The sequence below is a fragment of the Hydractinia symbiolongicarpus genome, chromosome 11 (genome assembly GCF_029227915.1).
Source record: "Hydractinia symbiolongicarpus strain clone_291-10 chromosome 11, HSymV2.1, whole genome shotgun sequence".
NCBI classification, from domain to species: domain Eukaryota; kingdom Metazoa; phylum Cnidaria; class Hydrozoa; order Anthoathecata; family Hydractiniidae; genus Hydractinia; species Hydractinia symbiolongicarpus.
In genome coordinates, this window is record NC_079885.1 from 6,842,246 (window position 1) to 6,854,650 (window position 12,405).

At 32.7% G+C, this 12,405-nt stretch overlaps 1 protein-coding gene across 1 annotated transcript; it reads right to left on the reverse strand.

The window, feature by feature from the left end:
* Positions 1-5,154: 5,154 nt before the first annotated feature.
* LOC130613383 (zinc metalloproteinase nas-6-like) lies at positions 5,155-11,557 on the reverse strand. The gene is made up of 11 exons (XM_057434738.1): positions 11,397-11,557; positions 11,157-11,234; positions 10,489-10,517; positions 9,035-9,261; positions 8,763-8,811; positions 7,950-8,091; positions 7,441-7,550; positions 6,352-6,423; positions 5,864-6,091; positions 5,726-5,776; positions 5,155-5,306 (listed from the first exon to the last, which is right to left on the reverse strand). The coding sequence occupies exons 1-11, from the start codon at positions 11,555-11,557 to the stop codon at positions 5,155-5,157; spliced, it is 1,299 nt and encodes a 432-aa protein (XP_057290721.1).
* Between the last annotated feature and the right edge of the window lie 848 nt (positions 11,558-12,405).

Here is a 12,405-nt window from a genome sequence, read left to right on the forward strand (position 1 = left end):
TTATTTTAATTTTCAATTTGTTATCTTCATGCCAGTGTGACGGGTTTTTTCAACTTGTTGAAATGTCCTTCCGATTCTACTTTCTCAGACTGAGCGCGAGCGATGCGATATTTTTGCCACCTTTTTTTAAGGATTCATGTTGGATTAAAAATTTTGTTTGTTTGCGTCCTCTTAGCATGAAATAAAATGAAATGAACGGTTACAAAATATTGTGTGGGATTGTTTTGGTTGAAATAATAATTCTCTTTTCAAACATTTCACATGTTACACAATTAGGCCTCTCACACCTCCTAAAGTTCCTAAAATAAGATAATAAGGAGGTCAATTCCTGGAATCCTCCTTAAATTATGTAAATGCTCCTAAAATTCGTAAAAAAATGCAGTTATGTATGTCTGTTTGATTTACATTTGCTGTGCAGCATATTACCATGTGCGGAATGAATTTTGTATGAACATGTAACTGTGATATTGCATTTCTGTTTTCAATCCTTCCTCAGTGAGTATACATGCTATCTCTCGACTCATTTTAGTTGATTTTTTCAGATAGTATAAAATAGCAAGTAAATGACAAAAAACCTCTTAAATGGGAAAAGCGGTATACATGGTTAAAACAGTCTAACATATTATAAACTTTTATGTAAGTCATTCAGAATAGATAGTGGCAGTGCCCAAATCGCAGCAAACGTCATTAGGCCTTAAAAAACAGAAATTTGCAACTGGGCAATCCACACAGAGAACATTTTAAGTTAAATCATTGATTTTCTAGTGCAGAAAACGACTTTAAGTATAGTTTGCAGTTCTGCATCTCTCTATATGTAAAAGATGAATTGATTCAAGATTTCAGTGATCTTTCTATCACTTTCAATTTTTAAAATTCAGAAGCGATATGGTGGTTATGTACAGTATTGGACAAAAAGAAGTAACCAGGCTGTTACTTCCTGCTGTGGTCAATTTTTGTTGGACATTCTACCAATGAACATTTTTACATCATTTTTAAAAGTTTAGCATTGACATGGAATGGACTCGTTCTACCTCTTACATTAGGATTTAAAAATGGTTGCTCTTAATGTGAATTTTGCGTTTGAAAGACGTTTGCTGACTCAGTTAGAAAATGAGAATGATGCATCAAATTTAGATGTTGGCGCTTATGCCTTGCATCAAGTACATAATGCATTTGCAAAAGGCTTACTGAAACTAGATTTTGATAGTGACCAGTTCATCGTTGATGAGGAAATTTTAGACATATCAGCACATTCTACTATAAAGCATTCTTCTACACAGTGAATAACAATAAAGAAAGTTGTTGTTAGGACGTTGGAACAGTCGAATAATTTAACAGAGTATTTATATCAAAGAAAGTAAGCGCTATCAAGAAGTTTCGGAGAATTATTATTCCGAATATTTATACAGGATATAGCCACTTCAGTGTAGGAAACACTGTTATCAATGTGGGTCGTGTGTTCGGAATGTATACATTAAGCATACACTGGTAATATGCTACCCACTTTCCCTCACATGGCATGGGTTGACCCGTAACTGTGGTAAAGACACTTGCTAAACATGCCCGCGCTGTGGACCGAACTACGGACCTTGTGATTACGAAGCGAACTCCATAACCACAAGGCTACGCGCCATTTATTTGACAATGATTTGACGAAACCATTACTATCATTCACAGCACAACTCTCTGAAAGCTTTCTGTTGTAATTTCAGGCAGTTTTAGTTTCTTTGTATTCCACCGTGGGAAATCTTCTCAGTAACCTTATGAGTTAGTTTGTTCGTAAGAACTGTTTGTGTAGCAATAGTAAAATGCAAAGCCTGAAATCAGTTATTGGTATGGTCAATGGAGGTGTGACATTTAGTGTCAATCAACTGTCAATTAATACAATTGATATTGGGGCTAAAACCAAAATGTTGCTTTCAGATCCGGCCTCTTTCACGGAATGACAAAAGTTCTTTCGAGAAGAATTGCTTAATGTTCTATGCAGTATCAGTGAATTACTTACAGAAAAATCTGCCATTCAACATCTCAATAATAAAAAATGCACAAAACCTTTAATCAGAGAAAAAAAAAGAGATTTACCTGAAGTTAGGTAGTATTTTAGAGAATGTGCTACGAAATTTTTTTCCCGTTGATTCACACACTACTGTAGAAGGTTTATGTGATGAATTTCATGCACATTGGAGAGCTTACCAAGAGGCAGTTTAACTTCTTTAACATAGTTACCGCAAAATGCTAATGCGACAGAAAGAAAAGCTATATTAAATTCCATTTCTTTTTCTACTCTTTTCATATTTACTGAAGTCAAACGCTGGTGTTTCAAATTCTTGCTTTTTTACTTACCACCTTTACCAAAATAAATATAAAATTCGCCCAGCATGGTAAATTCGTTTAGCAAGTTTCCCAAAAACTCCCGTAACTCACAATTTTCGTGTTGTCTTTTGAGCCATATTGATGTATTTTCTGTTGGACAAATTAGCGTACGTCTTTGCGATTTTTTGGTCAGGCATCTCGTCTGCAAAGTTCTTTAAAAATATTAGCTTTCGAAACATAACCTAGAATAAACTTGTTTGTTCACGACATGATAATATTGATATCATTTAATATCAATGTTTTTATTGCATTTTTTAGGCAACTCGTGCGTTTCGCCTTAGAAGATTTCTTCTTTCAATGCTGCATTTAAGCATTGTGCGTTCTTGTTTCACCAATGAAGTAATAATTATAAGTCAACTTATCTGCTAGAGGTTCAAGGATTGTCTTTTGCCGAGTGTAAGTGGTCTTCTACTCTCCGTGCTATAGGCTGTTGTAACGTTTTAACATCTTTAGTAACATATCCAAAGAAAATCTCTTGTACGAAGGAGTAAATTAAATTTCCACTCTCAAATGGAATGGAAAATGTGATTCCGATTCACACTAAAATTTAAAAATTATTTCAAGTTTACTTGCGGACACGGACAGGAAAGAACATAAATAATACAGAATAATTAAAAGAAGAAACAATCAAATTAATGTTAAATTAACAAGACGTATGACATACGTAAACAACCTCGCAAATAAAGTTTACAAAAAACAGCCTATCAGATTGTGACTTCTGTTACGAAGGTTAGATACGACATATTTTGCTATTCAGATAGGCTATAATATTTGTTACACACTATGTAGTTATTTTTTAAAATTGATTTGTGAGATCTTCTTGAACGGAAAATTCCTCGAACGTGAAGCCCAGAAGAGAAATGCAGAAAGTTGATAGTCGATAAAGGTTTCTTACTTTCCAGGCATTTGAGAGACCTTCATTCTGCCTACATTCACTTTTGTAAACTTTGGTGCAGACACTTACTTTACCGGTTAGTTAAAAAATGATTTTGAACACTTATTTATATAAACAGCAAAAAAAAAAAAATGAATAATTACCAAGATGAGACTCGAACAGACGACTACTCCCGTTTCGGTGCTCAGAGAGGCAAAAATTTCCATTTTTCTGCGACACATTTGCGCTTTAATACAAGCTCACGAGCTTGTAATTAAATTATTATTCCCTTACATTCCGATGTACGTGCTGTTTATGTTGCCTTGTATATTTTACCTTCCATGACAATTTTGTGATTTTAAGTGTTTATGTGTCCTTAGTGTATATTTACGTATTCATATTGTTGATTTTTTATTTCTTGTGGCACATTTAAAGTAATGAGGTTTATCTTTAAATATAATAACAAAAGTTATGTGGTTTTACAAGAGTCCATTTACTTGTAGCTAGTAAGTAGCAGTTTGTATTTATTTTCTTAAAAGTCATGTTGGAACTTCTCTTTTTACATTTCTGTATTTTAATTAAATAAACGTTTTTGTCCTTACAAGTTATTTCTGATAGTATCAACTGTATTTGTTCTGACTTTTAACAAAAAGTTTTTACCCCTTATAACATCTGCAATTTCGGCGCCATGTTCACAGTAACTTCAGATGAACTTGTGTAACGCATTCATATACTCGTTTGATGACTCAATGACCCTTTTATACTATTAAAAGTCAAATATTCTTCAAACCAGTCGTTAGCCCTGAAAACTTCCACGCGAAATCACGTGTTGCACATTTTTCCTCATCACTGTTCGTCTTCATCTGTTAACACAAAGTAATGAAATTACTTGATCTGAGGTTATTACAATGATTATAGGTGCGATCATATTGGCGTTTTTGATTGTAAGACAAACGATAGTGTAAATTAACAGACAGACATACGGAGGGACGAACAACGAGTATTGCTATAAAGACTTGTCATAAAATATCCACAAAAATTCAGCCGTTGCAGCAAAGTGCACAACGGCTATTGATATAGAGACTAGCTAGATGATCCGACGTTGAATATCTGGTTGAGCGTACAGGTGCAAGTAAACCGCGCTGTACACCCGAGTGGGGCGCTTTAGTATAGGTATGCAGTATGTGGGAAATATAGTAAAGCGCTTACAGTAATACGCATACCAAAATATATTTTGAGTATGTAATATTGTTTTATTAAATAATAAGTTTCCTGCAACGTCAACTGAAATAAAAACTCAAGTTACAACAAGTTCTTACCTTTTATAGAAAAAACAATCGGTCAAGATTCTTTTTTTCGTAAAATTAGCTCCCGGGAGAAGTTCAAAACTAATCGGGATAAAGGTTTAGTAGAAGTTGAAATTGAGGGAGGTACATGTCTTTATTTAAATCAAAGCTCAAATTTATATTTCTGTTGAATTTCTTATGGTTATAGAGAAATACGAAAAGTAATTGGATCGTCCAGAAATGGGAGTTATGTTTTAAATAAATTTTTGCTGTTGATTCTTAGTTATTTTTCGAGTGTGGTTTGCTACCAACAGATAGGTTAACTTTTACATTTCCAGAACACGTAACTACGTTGTATCTAATTCCTATATAAGGCACAGCGGTTTCCTACTGTTTCAGTATAAGTTTTGTTGTAAGACATTTCCACTATTCGTTGTTTTGTAAGAACCTAGTTGGGACTGAGATCTGCGAGACGCGAAGAGCAGTCTGGAATTACAAAGATACGTGTTTTTTTTTAGTTTGAATTTTCTAATCTAAAATACTACAGCGGATAAAATTTTCATAATTATATTACAATATATACTGAATTATAAAGATGTGTTATTCTAAAAAATAAATAGCTTAACTTTGGATCAATTTTTTCTTTATCGGCGGAGATTTACAAAAACCACAAGCACGCTTACACCAGTAATACATTGTAAATTTCCAATCATTTTTACAACGATTCAGTTGTTTGGCCATGTAGTCACAATCCTGGCGAAGGTCTTGACAATCTATGGGAATAATGAAAATTTGAAGGATAGTTGCCTACCTTTTCAACAATTTCAAACAAATACGTCTTTCTTCGTTTTTAAACCCGTCCTTATTAGAATCTGGCATTGTTATGTTGTAGACATGAAGAAAATGTCTTTACAACAACCGACGCTGATTCAAACTAAAGTCGAACAACACGGCGTCTCTTGCACAGTATTTGCTTCGTTGTACAACACATGAAAAATTACATTCATAACAGTTAGCGACAACGTCGACAGTTGTGAAACAATATGATGGTAATAATTCGATGCATTCTCGACCCCAGAGCTCCTAGAGATAACCTCCATGTTTTATCTCAAAGAACTCTGGGGACGAGAAGGGATTCGACGGAAAGAGACACACAATGCAAAAAGTTTCATAGGCGTTCTAAATTACGTACCTTGCGGTGGTCTTGTGTATGGCTTTGGACCGGGGGTCGGGAAATTGTCAACTGTAATGAAAGTAAATCATTTATGCATCACATAACGTGTGGATTTTGAAAATCTTATAAAAATGTCTTCATTGTCACGTGACTTACTTTGCGTGCAATAATACATTTTGTTAATCTGATATTGATCCGAGACCGAAAGATGAGCCCGCTGTCCGATTTCATATTTATCTAAAGGATCTTTTGTTTCTATGGTAAGATCTCCAAGTGTCCAACCAAAAGCATTCCATGCACAATGCATTATTGAACGCAGGTCATATGGAACTTTTCTTGAGTCGACATCTTTGATGGATCTTTTGTTGAATTTGTCATGATAGCCTGTCAAAGACAATATAATATTTAGTCCAGAAGAAAATAATTGTTTAAGTTGCACGATGAATAAAAAAAAATAATAACAAAATACGCTCCCGTTGTAGTAGTGGTCAAAATGCTGAAGGAAAATGATTACTATTAGCGTGTAGGGTTTTTTTTTTAATTGTCTACAACGATTTTAAATTCATCTCCACTAAACTCCCTGAGTTTAAGTAAATATCACAATGTTTGGTAAGGTGAAATAATGCAAATGCACAGCTACCTACCCTTCATAATATTTTTCCAATTGATCGTGACATAATTATCTCTGTCTGGTCGATTGTGCTCATGATAAAAGCCTAAGGTGATGTGAGTGAAGAAAAATTCTTCTTAGTTTAACAATGTTCATCAGAGCATAAGCAATGCTTAAAAGGGCTACAAAACAGTTTAAGTGAGGTCTCCGATATAGACGTCTTTATATCACCCATTCTGGTTGAAGGTGTGTAATAAGGTTATTTTTCACTTCCGTTTCGCGAAAATTCTTTCGAAGTGGCAAACAGTCTTTAAATAGACCACTCAAAAGATCGAGTACAAGTAATTATACACACTTTACAACTGTGCAGTAATTATGAAAAATTACTTTTGTTATGATGAATTTGCTACCTTATAAAAAAATATACGTTTCCTTTTAGCATCTTTTTGGGGCGCTAAAATAAGCTACGTTGTAGAATACTAAACACTAATATTAAATATTTTAATATTAAATGGTAATTATTAAAATATTAAATATCAGTGAATCAAAAGTTTGTTTTGATGTTTTGACGAGGAAACAAAGACAACACGAGAAGCTATTCTTGGTGAAAATGCTATGCTACTTGCTTTAAGATTATATTAATAGTAATTATGTACAAATTTGATGTGCAAATTTGAAGATTATAGCTAGATAGCTAGTTCAAAAAAGTTTAAAGTTTATTTCATCCGAAGGCTTGATTTAATTCCATAGTAAATACCTATATGGATTAAATTATAGATATTAATTAACGTAAGGAATTTTTTTGTCATTTTTAGGTTGTCCAATGTAATATTTAAAAGAATTTTAGATGTTGTTTTTTTCCTCGGTGCTCGTAATTTTTTTTCCTGTTATTAGTCTGACTCTTGTGCAAGCCACTAAATTCAAGCTAAATTAACAGCCCGTTTCGTAGCTCCTTTAAATTAGAGATAATTAAAGCTTAATTGACAGACAACACGCTTTTAGATTTTAAGCGTTTTTTCTACGCTTTCTGCATAATGCGAGTTTCAAAAACACATTGAAGAAAATAGCGTGCTACTTATAAAGAATTTTAAAGTGTTGGATTTAAACTCTAAGTCCATCATACCTAAAACATGCATAATCTGATGCATTACAGTTATATTGTAATAGCATCCAGCTCCTAACGAGATAACATGTTTCTTTCCTTTTCCTTTATATCCAACTTCAGAACTGCATCTGCAATGAAAGAAAGTTTATCATATTAGCCGAAATAAAATGTATTTCGATTCTGCGACACGTTATTTTACTATACCTACACACACAAGATATACATATCTTTATGAGAATACACTGCACAAAGAAGAATTTTTTACTTTCTCACGCTTTTAGAGAAAACAAGCAAATAAATTAGCTATATATACACATTCAAGATTTCACAAAACAAGAGCAGTTTTATATAATCGATAATTTTAAATATGTTGACGTCAGCAAAAGTTATTGCAGTTTGGAGGTATTGGATCTAACCAAATAACCTAATTCCTTATTCTTCTCGTTACTTACTTACAAAAACTTCCCTTTACTAAACGCTCTTTTCGCAGCTACTGACTACTTTGACAGAGAATTTAATTTTCTTACCCTCCTTTTCCCTTTTGGAAAGAGATGTATCCGTGATACAGATTGTGTGGATACCTCCATCTATCGTGAAACACAACGCATGTATATTTTTGAAACATCGCGATAGCTTCCATTACTCCTTTTTTTGCTTCGCTATTGTTAGCTAAAAGAAAAAAAATTAAAGCTTAGTCATGGAGCTTCTCTAACTTGGAGTTAAACTTTTTTTTCTTTCTTACTGACTGACTGATAGCCTGGTGTTAAGACGTTTACTGCAAGGTCGTGGTTTCAATCCCTAGCCGAGTCAAGCTAAGAGCTTTAAAATTGTAAAATAACATATCTTTTTAGCGTTTAGTTTAAGAATAAGATTGGTATTTTACGTAGTTGTCTAGTTAGGGCAGTTGCTGTGCTTGCACCGCTTTTGTTGCTATTGTCCGGCGCGTACCTATCAATATTTTTTTCCTGATTAAATTGGTATACTCAAGCCTGTAAAAATGGGTTAACATCACGGTTAAACGCTTATTTCCAAATGTATTGTTGGAGTTTTTATGAACAATGTTTATCGACTTATATTAGGGACATTTTCCAAACAAATTTCCCGAGCTTGCGGCGTGTTAAGTCAGATTTCCATGTAAAAAAGTTAGCCCCCATTAAAGGAGAATATGGAATCTGATGATTTTTTGCGACAAAGACTCGGTCGAGCACCTCGCGTACTGATTCTTTTGAAATTAAAAACAATAGAAAATTCAATACATTTAAAGCGTACAGAATTGTTTCTCCTTCCGTATTCTTTCCTCTAAGGTTGCTTTAAAAGGGAGATTTAAATGGGCTTCATACGGCCCTCGTTGATAACAGTACCAATAGCAACTAAGAAGCTATCCTGGGTCTATAATCATAACAAACAAAATAAACAAATAAATAAAAGTATTAGAAAAAATGTTTTCTCATCATTAAATCTATTAGTGAAATCTGTATATAGCATTTTGTTAATTTAAATTGTCAAACTATTTTTAGTCATTTTGTTTTTGTTCCTTTGCCATATCAATTCATTCATTGTGACCACTTTTGTTTTGGTTCTATGATGGTTTGTTTATACAATTATTTTTAACCAATGTGATATGAATGTCACTCCATTGTTGTTCAAAGTTGAAGTTATTTTTACCAAGACATTGATGCAGAAGCACAGTACCTATTTCTGGTGTTAATTCATACCACACGATACCAAATGGCCATGTTCTACCATGTCCTCTCACTGCTGCAAATGAATTTGTCTTCGTTAGAATTTCCTGTTTTTGCTTTTCATCCACCACCATATCTCCTTCAAATAGATCTGGATCTAAAAATAGTTTATTGTATATATATTTGGAAATCACTATTGTAGATAAGTATAAGGTTAATGTTATAACAACACAGTTCTTGAAGAAGAAAAATATAAACAAAAAGTGTAGTTATTCTTGTTATTTTGATAAGGTCAAAGATATCATTCCACAAACTGAATATAATTTTTTTTAATTTTAATTTTTTTTGTTTAATTGTTTTTCTTTTTATTTCGTCGATGACAATCATAAAATGACCAACAAAATATCTTTGTTCAATTTGTCCATGACACATCAATAATAAATCAAATGTTTTTTTTTCTTCTAATTTCCAAGTCGCTTTAACATCCTTTGGCAAAATTTTTAAAAAATTTAAACTAGTTGGGGTAAGAAGTCTTTTTAAGTCTTTGTGTGATCGGAAAAAATGAAATAAAATATATTAAAACTTCTACGCATTATTCTTACAATAAAAACGTAAAAAAAGAAAACTGATAGATAATCAGTTTACCCGCAGTCTGAGACAAATGTATGGCGGACTCTGAAACCTAACGTAAAGGTAGCTTTAATTCATTGTCAAAGAGATATACCGATGGTAAGAAGATAATAATAAAAATAAGGTCAATAAAAAAAAGCAATCTTTTGAACAACAGAAAAAAATTACGTTGTGAAAAAGCGGCAAAATAATTAGGTAGTGACGAAAGATTAACCTGTCAAATTTTTCTTGGACGAAAATTTTACTGATAAGGTATACGATTTTTAAACGTGGCAATCAAGATTTTTTATTCTACAAAATCGGGGCGTGGAAAAGAATGCTGTTCAATATAAACGTAGGTATGACTCAGCGCATATATTGATCTACTGATTTTTTATCATTGGTATATTTAAAACAAATTTAACTTGAAATTATAGGCAAAATAATTTTGATTTTTGGACTAAAATCTGGAATATGGCGTTTTTCCCTAGTTCTCCAAATTTACTCCAGTTTCTGATTTTTTATTTGTCGCGTAGATCTCCAGTTGGTAGTGGTAGCGATAAACTTTATAACGTTCAGAATTTTTCTTATTTCGATTCTATTATCATACTATTCGTTAGCCCGTGGAAAGATTCACGGGTTCGCCCTTCCTTTTTATATCGCATTGCGTGCGTCTCGCTACTCGCGCAGTTAAGAGCTACTATTTTGCATGACAGACAGACAGACGCATACGGGTATTTTAATATAGATACATGATTTTTTAATGGTTAAATACCACAGATATGCTCTATTGCAATTTGCATTCTAAAGGATAATAAGGATAATAATAATAATAATTATAATTTTAGATTTATTTCCAACCAATCAGTTCATTAATTCATTAAGCAGAGTATTAACTCGCTTTTCTGTCTAATTGTTTTCTGTAATCAAATTGAAATAGTATATTAAAGCCAGCATAAGATCAATATTGCAACACCGCCTTTTTAGTAGTTTTTTTTAATAAGGCTTTAGATAAAATTCATTGGAATCATGAAACTTCTCAGCACAAGTCCATGTTCAAAAATTAGGGATAAGGAAACAAGCTCCTGCGCATGACAGTAGTAAAACGAAATGTAATGATCACCACTTTATTGTAATAGCCGTAATACATGTGTTCAAAATGGTTCCTCGCGTCATTATTTTCGACTACCCGCGGAATAATGTAATTCTCCTTAATTCGAATTCCCACGGGAAAAAATTTTGTTTCAATTATAGAGAGATTTGAATTATAGAAAGTCTGTGTAACTCAAACTTTCAGCTTTAGAGAGTAAAAATTCGAATTACAGAGAGAAATTATGTTACTTTTAAAATCAAGAAAACATAATTCAAGTTTCATTCAATCTTTATTTTCAAAAAAACTGTTAAATATTTTATTCTCTTTCGACAATATGTGTCGAATATTACCTTTTCGCAGAGAAAAACTTTGAAGACTTTGAATAAAGTTTGCCAGCATTTATCTGATAACTGAGAGCATTGTTTGCACTACCGAAATAAAAGAATGTACAAAAAGTAGGTTAGTTTTACTTTTGTTATCATCCAAAATAAAATTAACAGAGAGAACATTTCAACTATAATCCACAGTGTAAGATGTTTTTAAAATCGTTGTTTACAACAAAACACTTTCGATGATTAAACCAGAATAACCTGTTTAAGTTTCTACTGGCACAAATTTTCTTCAATAATTTATGTCTACTGGTGTTTTTATCCCAAAAAACAAAAAATTCTAGAACGTTAATTTTCGTTACAATATGATTAGGTCTTCGAACTCTTTTAAAACTCTTTAAAATATTTAACCATTGTAACATGGTAAATAGACGATAAATAATATAATGACCCTAAAGTAAGCCCACCAAAAGAAAGCACAGAAGAACGATTCCTTTATCTTGAAAAAAAGGGAAAAAATTGGTTCAAAAAAGCATAGCTATATATTTAAAAATAAAAGAGACCAAGTGAAGAAGTAGAAAAGTGAAGTGAGAAGTGGAGCTAGATGTAAAGTAAAGTTGGAAGTAGAAAATAAAGGTTAGAGTTTAAAGTGGATTTGAAATTACAAATAGTAAGAACTTTGATATTTCTAGACGCTTAGTTTTTATGTCGCTGGAGCAAGCAGACTCGCATTTTCCAGGAAAAGCCACTTAAATGCCTCAAGTTCTAAAAGTTTTTTATTTTGCCGCGTATGTAGCCATATTTGTTTGCATTTTATTTATTGCATAATTAATGATGCCCTGGCGTGTAACTAATGTATTGTCCTAAAATTCAAAATGCTACATAAAGCTGTTAGCTGACTAACAAACGGAAAACTTTGGTTTGTTGAACTGTAATGTTATTAATTTTACATTGCTATTGCTTCACTTTATAAGTGTTTTACTAAGCATAAATAGCTAGCTTTAGTTTTGGCTAAGTGTTCCCAGTTTGAGTATACTTAACTGGGTGTCTTAGCTACTGTTACCTAGCTAATGTTAGCGTCCAAGTCCAGCTCCCCATCCCATGGCTAGCTCTAACCTATGACTTCTATTGTTATTCCTCTTTTGTAATTATCTATAGCTAGCTACCTTAGTTTCCAAACTTCTCTTCTTTTATGAGCACGAATTATAATGTAACAAGCTACCTACAAAAAATTTCAAAGACTTGAATTTCTGCAGGATAGTGGGATGTA